The 11426-nt window shown below is 37.7% G+C and overlaps 1 protein-coding gene across 1 annotated transcript; it reads left to right on the plus strand.

Moving 5' to 3' along the window:
* Nucleotides 1–277: 277 nt before the first annotated feature.
* Nucleotides 278–11188, plus strand: LOC752367 (solute carrier organic anion transporter family member 2A1-like). Its single transcript, XM_030982673.1, has 9 exons — nt 278–486; nt 1514–1865; nt 2509–2673; nt 3758–3965; nt 6813–6954; nt 7694–7887; nt 8622–8686; nt 9547–9755; nt 10855–11188. The coding sequence occupies exons 1-9, from the start codon at nt 283–285 to the stop codon at nt 10918–10920; spliced, it is 1605 nt and encodes a 534-aa protein (XP_030838533.1). The 5' UTR covers nt 278–282; the 3' UTR covers nt 10921–11188.
* Nucleotides 11189–11426: the final 238 nt, after the last annotated feature.

Raw genomic sequence — 11426 nt, forward strand, 5'->3', positions numbered from 1 at the left:
TCAGTCACACCAACAAAGCCATCACCAGATCAACAACAGAGCGACCAAACAATTATAGCATAGTCTGACATCCACGCATGCACTGATTTATAGACCTTTACTATTGTACCAAGTGATCTGACCGGGAGACCCACAGGATATCCTACACTCCCGTATATAGATGATGATGATGATGAAAGTAATTCCATTTGCCAGAAATCGGGCTGTTTGGAGTCGGTTTAGAAACTTTTGAGTCGACATGAAATTTGTTTTGCATCTTTTCTCCATATAGCTGGCATCTTCATGGTGGTGTCACTTGGATCTTTCGTGGCGTTTGGGCTCAGTGCTTTCAGTCTGACCTTCCATACCGATTTCTATAAGATCGATGTCGATGAACTCGGCTATGATGACAAGGATCCAAGATGGATCGGAGCGTGGTGGCTGGGTTACTTAGTCTACGCTGGAATCTTTATTCTTCTGGGTATACCTTACTTCTTCTTCCCAAAGGTTGGTTTTATGTTTAATGGTTTAGTTCTGTTATAAATGTTGAGGTGGCAAATGTGGCTAAAGGTGGTACTCATGTATTGACTCGAACCTGTGTGGGTCTATGAATGGCATTCAAGGGCCCATGACATCGAAATACAAGCGTATTCCTGTTGGTGTGCAGTCCTGCATACATCTCATATTTTGATATGCAAACTTCTGAATTTGTTTCATAGATTCTTAAATATTTTTTGAAATATTTGTTTTTCAAACTTGCTAAACTCCACCCCAAAAACATCCAGATCTTATTCCCTTTCATGAAATCATCTGTCAGTCATCAATGAGCTAACTTGAGAAGGTAGTATGTATCTTTGCCGAAGTCGACCACCTGTTACAATACGTAATACAATATTTTATGATATAATTTCATAATCTAATGTCACCTTCTTGGAACAACACACACAATACTGTGCTACAAACTGGGGATTAACAAGATCAAAAATTAAGTATTTACTCCCTTGAAATAATTGTGCCGCTCAGGCCCAAAACACAAACATAATTATATTGCATAAAATCTCACATGTATAGCTGTGTATATGTGCAAGGTTAGCCTAGTATTTTTGTAGGGGCAGCAGCGAAAATATTTCGATAATCTAGGGCCACTCCCTGTCTGAACAATGCAGATGAGAGATGATCTGCTGCATACAAACTGGTTGGGATCAATAGAAGCGCTGATTTGCAGGGCATTTTTTCATTTTCGCCAACACTGAATTTGTTTCTTCTTCTTCTTCTTCTTTCTCCTTGATAAAGATGAAAATCTGCGCTCTGACGTCACACCTTATAAAAACGTATGTGCAATAACGGTGGCGACTAATGTGCAGTCGAAATAATAGCCGCTTCTGCCTCGTCTCGTCCGTGCGAACCAATTAGCGGATGAAACGTACCGATTTGGTGAGCATTGTTCGCACGGACGAAACCTGCGCCCAGGCAAAAGCGGCTGCCACACAGGGGTTAAAGTATTTTATTCTTCATTTATTTTTCTGATCCATAGGAGTGGCCAACACAACTTTCGACAGAAGACGATGAAATCGAGCTGGAGCTAAGACCCAAGATAAAGGATGATATTAATACCAATCGCCACGACCAGGAGTGTCAGACGGCACTCACCGGCGACGCCGACGGAGTCGGTGTCGTTGTCAAAATTGGAGTAGACGGATCGAATGTTCAGATGAACGACAGTACCGACAAGCAGAATGGTCATCCTGAGGTTGTTGAGGGAAGCAACAGTTACAAGAGGTTGGACATCGAAAGTGATGATCCTTCTAAACCGACTGCTGATGAAAAGGAAGACGGTGATCAGGGAAATAACCAACCGAGTCTCTGTAGTTTCGCTATCATTACAGGTTCGCTCATTGACTTACATGTTCCCTTATTCTCAATTCGCTTTACATCCCAACCAGCTCATCAGATTTATCTAATCATTTGATTTATAATAATATTAAACACTGTTTACAAAGTTAGGGACAATTTATTAAAAAATTAATCTAAAAATTGAGCATTTTACCTTTGAAATCAAACTAATTGTAAAGTACATATAAGACTATTGCAAAGACATTCAAAAAAATCAACTCAAGGGCGAGTTTTTCAATACCCTTTCGTACTACTTTCCAAGCCTGTATAAATCATGTGTGGGTTATTCGATATGATATTGTAATGGTCAAACGGTGACGTATATGGCTACTGCCATTACCTTAGCTTGTTTCTTGAAAGTCTTCGCTATTATTATTCATTTATCTGTGAAGGACACCTTTAAAAATGCGTCGCCTTCTCATGGACTTCATCTTTACTTGTTAACCAAAATCCAAACGCACAAATAGAAGTTTAGATCTAAACCGTGGTCTAAACAACCAATTTACAATGGGCTGCTAGAAAGGCCAAAAATGCTGAATACTGGGATTATTTACTGATCTTTGCTCAACTGATTGTATTGTTTATTTGATTGTTAACTGTTAATTTGAAAGCAAGCATATCATTTATTCAATGTAGGATATCTTTCTGCTGTTCGTCGCCTTCTTACGAACTTTACCTTTATGGCCATTGTCATGGGAAGCACCACAGCTTCCGCAAACACTAGTGGGTTCTACATCTTTATTGGTCGCTACCTTCAGACTGCGTATGACATCACACCTGCAGACGTCTCCATCATTTTATGTAAGAGTTAATGCGATTTTTAAAGAGTATGGTTGAGTTCGAGTAAAGGCAAAAGTAACTTGTGCAGTTTTGTGTTAGTTCTTTGTACTCCTATTTGAAAGAGCATCAGAGTAGAAATGTCCGTAAAAGCAAACATGGCAAGAAGTAGAAACTGTTATGTCGCAATTTTGTGTCGACCCATATCCACATTTCCGTGAGCAGGGCATATGATATTTCGAAAAACCAACTCCATGCATTTTCATTTTGATAGTTTCCAAGTCTTAAAGTGTACATCAATAAATTGGGACAACATAATACACTTTTCCGATTGCCTCCAGACACATTCTTTCATAATGAAATACCATTACCAGTACTTAACGTTATATCTGATGCTTCATTTCAAATGTTAGAATAGCTTTGAAGCATAGTTTTATTGTGAATGTACAAAGAAAGATAACTTTTGTAAACAACTCTTTAATCTAGGGTCGGATAAGACCAACAATTGTGTTATTTTCTGTTTCTATTTTGTCTGCTTTCTCGACTCACTGATATAACATTGTCACGTGATGGTTAATGCTGTGTTCTCTGTTGTCTTGTGGTTGTTGTTTTTTGTATACGCAATCATGCCATATCATATCAGGTCCAAAGTCTACTTTATCTTTGGATTTAAATGTATGTATATGTGAATATATATATGTGAATGTATATACAATAATAATACAAAATAATAATAGTGGTTTCTTGTATAGCACTCATGTCTGTCAGATTTGACACTCCTGGCGCTCCCGATGATTGCGAAAAGAAGTGGAGGAGAATAACTAAATATGGTTGCCTAGCTTAAATCAAATTCCTCTTTAAATGTCTTCAGATATTTAAAATAATTCCCTAATATTTTTAGGAATATCACTCTGTTGGAGTTTTCTTTAACAATAATAACACACACACACACACATACACACACCGACAATGATAGTTTTATGCTGTCAGTAGTATTATTATCACTATTATCATTATTATCATTACTAAATATTTATAAAAAGATATGTATATTTATATAAATGATTTATTGGTAGTAAAATAATGGCATTAATTTTGACTTTTTCAGCTGCTGTTACGACACCAACATCACTGTTTGGTGTTATGCTTTCTGGAGTGATTATTAACAGAATGAATCTGAAGATAAAAGGTTTGATTAACTTGGCGGTAATTTGCAAGACCATTGCGATAGTTTTTATCGCTGGTAATTTCGCTATCTTCTGCAGCAGGGCTTTGATAGCGGGTGTGACTGCACCCTACTTTACTGGTGAGATTAGGTAAGTGTGATTTCATTCCTGTACCCTACTCTACTGGTGAGATTAAAGTGTGATTTCATTCCTGTACCCTACTCTACTGGTTAGATTAAAGTGTGATTTCATTCCTGTACCCTACTCTACTGGTGAGATTAAAGTGTGATTTCATTCCTGTACCCTTCTCTACTGGTGAGATTAAAGTGTGATTTCATTCCTGTACCCTACTCTACTGGTGAGATTAAAGTGTGATTTCATTCCTGTACCCTACTCTACTGGTGTGATTAAAGTGTGATTTCATTCCTGTACCCTTCTCTACTGGTGAGATTAAAGTGTGATTTCATTCCTGTACCCTACTCTACTGGTGAGATTAAAGTGTGATTTCATTCCTGTACCCTACTCTACTGGTGTGATTAAAGTGTGATTTCATTCCTGTACCCTTCTCTACTGGTGAGTTTAAAGTGTGATTTCATTCCTGTACCCTACTCTACTGGTGAGATTAAAGTGTGATTTCATTCCTGTACCCTACTCTACTGGTGAGATTAAAGTGTGATTTCATTCCTGTACCCTACTCTACTGGTGAGATTAAAGTGTGATTTCATTCCTGTACCCTTCTCTACTGGTGAGATTAATGTGTGATTTCATGCCTGTACCCTACTCTACTGGTGAGATTAAAGTGTGATTTCATTCCTGTACCCTACTCTACTGGTGAGATTAAAGTGTGATTTCATTCCTGTACCCTTCTCTACTGGTGAGATTAAAGTGTGATTTCATTCCTGTCCCCTATCTACTGGTGAGATTAAAGTGTGATTTCATTCCTGTACCCTACTCTACTGGTGAGATTAAAGTGTGATTTCATTCCTGTACCCTACTCTACTGGTGAGATTAAAGTGTGATTTCATTCCTGTACCCTACTCTACTGGTGAGATTAAAGTGTGATTTCATTCCTGTACCCTACTTTACTGGTGAGATTAGGTAAGTGTGATTTCATTCCTGTACCCTACTCTACTGGTGAGATTAAAGTGTGATTTCATTCCTGTACCCTACTCTACTGGTGAGATTAGGTAAGTGTGATTTCATTCCTCTACCCTACTCTACTGGTGAGATTAAAGTGTGATTTCATTCGTGTACCCTACTCTACTGGTGAGATTAGGTAAGTGTGATTTCATTCCTCTACCCTACTCTACTGGTGAGATTAAAGTGTGATTTCATTCCTCTACCCTACTCTACTGGTGAGATTAAAGTGTGATTTCATTCCTCTACCCTACTCTACTGGTGAGATTAAAGTGTGATTTCATTCCTGTACCCTACTCTACTGGTTAGATTAAAGTGTGATTTCATTTATGCACCGTGCTATACTCTCCAAATTAGAGAGGTCTGCTGTTCATAGAAGGAAGGTTCTGGTAAAGTTAGATAGATAGTTGTGGACGGTTATTTTACTTGACTGCTATTAGAAAGCATAATTGCTTGTTAGGAAGCAACCAGAAGACCGACGGCTTTAGGTCCTCTCCGAGGGACCTGGTAATGAAGATGGATGCCTTATCAAAGGGCACAAGCCACTATGAACATGACTGGCAAAGAAAGCGAACAAAATATACAGTTCCTCAGGTAGACAAAGGAACATCCCTTCACTGCTATTATGTAAACATGTGTATAACAGGTGTCACATGCATATTCACCTTTTTACATAATAGCAGTAAAGGGATGTTCCTTTGTCTACCTGAGGAACTGTATATTTTGTCCGCTTTCTTTGTCTGTTATGTTCATAGTGAGGGCATCGACTTGGTTTCGAACCGGGGTCACCGGATTACGAGACCACTGCTCAACCGACTGAGCTATCGCGCCACCCCAAGTTGGACAATATTTTAGAGCTTCATCTTTTAAATGTTCTTTATAGGTTTTGCATGGTGAGGTAGATGAGACGGGTAAACCATGTGTGTAGTCATAATAAGGACTGGGGTATTATTTCTTGGAGAGATGTGTTAATTTATGAAACCCAAGTCCATATAAGGACTACAAACATGGTGTTCCCGTTTTAGGAAATCATTTTTTGTATGGCACTTCGGTAGAAATAGAAATGTCCCCTGAAAATGCATTGCTTTTCAAATGCCTTTATATCTGACATATGACAAGAAGTGGTGTATGGAGCAAACAGCCACGCCACACATGTTTGTCGTTAAACATGACGTGCTTTCATTGTTTGAGGATTCCAAAACTTCACATTGTACACCAATTCCTATGGACTACATGAACCTTTTCCACACACAGTTTCTTTCACATTGCTTTTGCATGACCATAGCCCCTTCTTACAAAGAGTTGTGATTGATCCGAATCAATCGCTAACAAAGTTGGTAATAATATCAACTCTTTATGTAAAGAAGGGGCTGAGAGCTCAACTTTTTGTACAAGTTAAATGACTAAAAAGGTGTTTCGGATCGCATGTTTTTGTTATAATTATACAAAGACGTAGCACGCATGAGCTTTATTAACCAATAGTAAATCAACAATGTGTAAACAATACTGCACATACTGCAAAATTGCATGGGGAACATGCAATAAAATTGCACCCCCCCCCCCCCAAAAAAAAAAAAAGAAGATTAATCTATTTCCATCTTCCCCCTCGGCTCCTTCCCGCAGAGATGGATAGTGCGCAAATTAAAATTATCAATATAATTACTAATCATTATTATTTTCATTATTATTATTAGTATCATTATTATTGTTGTTGTTTTTGTTTTCGTTTTTTTTTGTTTATGTTTATTTATCATTCATCTTGTTTCTATTATTATCAGTTTTCAATAATATTATTATCATTATCAATATCATCATCATCTTCTTCACCATTGTTCATATTGTTTTATTTTTAAATATCAGCTTGGAGCCGGCGCCATCTTGTATTGCGAGCTGCGGGTGTGAGAAAGGAGTTTATACTCCAGTCTGCGGCTCTGATGGACTCACCTACATCACACCTTGTCATGCGGGCTGCACTGGGATAACTGAGAATGACGAAGGGGAGGTGAGACAGTCAACTAGTCAAGCTTCTTGTATTTACGTCAAATACCTTATAAGGATAATAATAATGATTATTGTAATAATATTATTAATAATACAATTTATAAGGAGATGAATTCGTCACATGAAGACGAATGAGGTGGTCTACTTTGTCCCCAAACGAAATGTCGTGTTAACGGAGAGATGGAGAGAGAGAGAGAGAGAGAGAGAGAGGGGTGGGAGAAGAAAGGTAAGGTGAAAGACAGACGTTATAATATAATGCCCTTATAATGCGTCATATTGCGCAATTAAACTATTTTGAGGCGCATCAATTGTAACCCTGGCTTTACCCTGTCTTCGATGTTAATGCCTACTTGGAGTTTGAAGGAATTTCTTCTTACAAGGTACCCATAAACTTCACCTGGATCAATTGTGACGTAGATAAATGTCTTGCCAAAGGACGTTAGTGCCGTGGAAGGGACATGAACCCCGCACCTTGTGATCCACACGGCCAAGACGAATGAAAACTCGCGCGTGCAAAATTTTGAATTGTTTAATGGCCCGAAAGATGTGTAAAATGAATTTTAAACTATTCTGAGGATTTTTTAATTTTTGACGGGTGATCTTTTTTTGCTTTGTTTCTCTGAATATGTCATTCTTTTTTGCCTATTTCTTGAATTTTTAATCTGAATTTGTCTAGATTGATTTTCCTCATATTCTTTTGTTACTACTCATTCGATCCTCCTTGTTGACTATATTTTCAGACCGTCTACACGAATTGCACCTGCGTGTCATCTAGCTCGACTGATAGCCCGCTTTGTGAGGGACTTTCGACCGCTGTAAAGAACCAGTGCCCACGAGCCTGCCGAGTCAAGATCATCACTTTTATCTGTCTGTATTGCGTTTATTCAACGGTTCAGTCTCTGATGGGAAACGCTGTTATTATCGCCAAGTTAAGGTATTGTTGGCATTTTTTTAAAATGCAGATAGTTTGCAGCGTATATTATCGGTGATTGAAAGATGCACTTATGTAGTAGTAGTAGTATTATTTATTTTCGTATAAAAACATGATAACAATGCATGAGATACGGTGGATTGCCAGCATTCAGCTACCCGACATGGGAAAGCTTGTCTTCTGTGGGGTCCGGAACAATTACATAAACGAAACAAACTATAAATAAATATCTGAACAACAGTAAGTATATTGTCGAGAAAAAAAATCAAATAAAGTAATCATAACAAGATGAGGAGGGGGACCATGTGCTACAGTTCTGCATGATGTAGTGGATGGTGATAAACAAGTTGCAGTTAAGTGATGCAAAAACAGAGGCATTGCTACTTGTTTCACCCAAACTTAATCATCAACTTCCAGACAGAGTGTCAGTGTCTGTCGGTAATGCTACCATTGTCCCCTCTGATTCTGTTAAGACTCTTGGTGTCTATATTGATCATTCATGATCCATGTCTAACCAACTTTGTAAATCTCTAAACTCTCACAAGAGAAGCTTGTAGCCATGCTATTCGATCGCTTGTGCCTAGTAGGTTAGATTCTTCAAACTCCGTATTAATTAGGGGCACAGTTAGAACTATTGCCCAAGGGGAGCTTCAAAACGCTGATGTTAACACTTTAATCTCGTATTCCATGCAACGCATTTTGCTTTTTATTTTCTGTTCACTTTTCTCATTGTTTAGGGTCGTAGACAACAGAGACAAGGCGTTATCACTGGCTCTGGCTAGCTTCTTTACTAAAGTTTTAGGTAAGATTTTTCAGCCCACAGCAGTACAATGTCTCCTTTAAATGACGTGTTTTTTGCGGGGGAGGGGGTGCATTATTTCCTGATCCAGAATGCTAAAAAATCAATTAATTAGCGGACAGAGCCAATATCACAGAAGATTTTAGTACGTTATGCAGCTCTCGAATAAGAGCGATTTAATTGTGACTTATCATTAAGGTATCTAAATTGGCATCGCCATGTTCATAAGAAATTTGAAGTTTACTCGAAGTTATATACCATGATGATCTTAAGGATAGAAATGGCGCGATAATTACGAGTAGCTGAGGGTCCTCACTCGAATATATGTAACGTGTGGACGCAATTAACTTCGAGGTTCAGCCAGCCTTTTAGTTAAAATGACTGCTCGCCCGGATTGTAGCTTAAAACTTTAAATACTCGGCGTTTAGATTCCTTGTGAACCATTGTCGTTGTAAATGTATCGTTATTAAGAACATCGCAAACTTCAAGATTAAATCTTCGACGGTCCCGTGGGAACATTATTTTTATTTCCCAAGGGTGTACCTTTTGATAGACAGATTATCATCAAAAATTATTAATTAACGTTAGTAAGCAAAAGGACAAAATGTTGGGACCATTTTCAAACGTAGTCTAAGTTTTATTTCCATGCTGTACTTTCATTTGGTTGTTGCCTGATGCATCTACGTGAAACTAACAAAAATAAGAGCTTTAAGAACTTTTGGCACAAAATGATAGTATTCAGAACACATTTTAATAATGTTTGTAGCGTTTGGTCTACTAATAATGGTCGAATAATAACCGTGCAAGCAAACCGACTACAATTTTAATCTCCTAAACTTTCCACTTTTTATTCTACAATACAGCGTTCATTCCTGCTCCTATCTATTACGGCCTGGCGATACAGTCTACATGTGCCATGTTTCAGGAGTCTTGCGGAGAGACTGGAAATTGTCTCATCTATGACACGGATCGTTTTTCGAAGAACTTCTGGGGGCTGTTTCTTGGTTTAGGTTTAACCACCGTTTTTTGCTACGCCGTTAGCTCTATCTCCCTTCGTCGAGATGCTAAAGGGGTAAGTGCCACACCCCCCCCCCCCTCCCCCACAAACAAACACAAAATCAGTCACAGACGACTTCGAAAAAATGTAAGATAAAACCTTACAATTTCTGTAAGCATGTTATTGAAAGTTTTCTGTTATTTAGTTCCTTTGTCTGGTACGAGGGATGTTAAAAGAATGACTTTAGCAAACCTGAACAAATCACCATACAAGCAGGGAAGGTCATCGGCGGAGTTCAGAATTTGAAATAAGCATGCGAATCAAAAATCATAATATAATTGAAACAAATTATGCAGAATGAAAGTGACACACTGTTTCCATATTATGATTTCATGCGTTCTGTTAAATATCTCAGATTAATGAAATGACGTACTCGATGTTTCCTTTGTTCCTCCCGATCAGTCCGCTACGTAAAATCAAACCCTTTTGAATATTCCGGTCATGTCACATATTTTCTTAATACCCCTCTTTGCAACTCAAAGAAAAATACTGAATACTGTTTCTGTTTTATCGTGTTAAAATATCTATCTATGCCACGTTTGTACTTATCTTTATAAACGTATTATGTTATGAAAAGTTGTACGTAAATGTGAGCGAAGCGAATTTCCATTGTACAATAAAAATGAAATTGAATTGAAATCGATACCGAATCCGGGAATAAGGGGGTACATGCCATCTCCAAAAGAGTAACGAAATGTGACATCATCATGGCCAAGTTGTCAAGGTTGCTGGTTCCAAACATTTTTGTGCTAAACAATGGCGTGGAGATCACACCAGCGCCAAACATTTATTTTTGCCCTGCTCTAGCTCGTTGCTTGAATGTTTCACGGTGAACCTCTTGCATAGACTCTGTTGATTGGAACCCGTAACCTGGACGACAAACGAATATAACGTTAGGACTACAGTACTCTATGGCAAAACCGAATCTAGCGTACGGTTGAATGCAAGTTAATTATACAAATGTGGCCCCGTACCTAGAGTCCTTCTTCCAGATAATCCGTGATACGCCAGTGTGAACCTCCAGTGATGAACTTGTTTTTTAAAGGAGAAAAGGTTATCGATTTCTCAAATTGCAATGACATTCTGCTATTTCTCTTTCACTTCTGTCTTTCAGAAATACCTTCCCCTGCAGCTGCGCATCTTCCAGAAGCGGAGTAAGAAAGAAATAACTAACAATTAAAAGGAAAGGATTGAGATGACCCCTGTGAAAACGTTAATGAAAAAAACATCCGAAAATATACCACTACACTTCTTTATTTGTCATTACACTAAGGGTCAGCGCATCCTCTGGAAAAGGCACTTATAAAGAAAATAATTCGTATTGTTATCATTGTTGTCGTTTATATCTTCTTGTTTTATAAGTATTGTACAAAGTAACTTGGATTCGGTTACTTGCGATATAGCAATAATTGTACTCTGTATATTAACTTGCATCATAATCATTATCTCTTTATCTCTTTGATTGGATTATATATTATATTATATGTGTTATATTATATTATATTATATGTGAGAGTATGTATAGGTGTATATGTGTATGTGTATGTATGTATGCATGTGCTATGTATATGTATATATATATGTATATCTATGTATATGTGCGTATATATGTATATATATATATATCTATAAAAAAAAGTTTAAGCTCACTTCCTTATTTTGTATTCATTATGTATCATGACTATA

Source organism: Strongylocentrotus purpuratus, unplaced genomic scaffold (assembly GCF_000002235.5).
Source record: "Strongylocentrotus purpuratus isolate Spur 01 unplaced genomic scaffold, Spur_5.0 spur5_scaffold_13, whole genome shotgun sequence".
NCBI classification, from domain to species: domain Eukaryota; kingdom Metazoa; phylum Echinodermata; class Echinoidea; order Camarodonta; family Strongylocentrotidae; genus Strongylocentrotus; species Strongylocentrotus purpuratus.

What these genes read in the sequence shown, in the direction of transcription:
- LOC752367 (XM_030982673.1), top strand. Translation starts at nt 283, where the DNA reads ATGGTGGTGTCACTTGGATCTTTCGTGGCGTTTGGGCTCAGTGCTTTC. An exon ending in AGACGTCTCCATCATTTTAT is followed by an intron (nt 2,674 to 3,757) that starts GTAAGAGTTAAT and finishes TGACTTTTTCAG; the next exon opens with CTGCTGTTACGACACCAACA. An exon ending in CTTCTTTACTAAAGTTTTAG is followed by an intron (nt 8,687 to 9,546) that starts GTAAGATTTTTC and finishes TCTACAATACAG; the next exon opens with CGTTCATTCCTGCTCCTATC.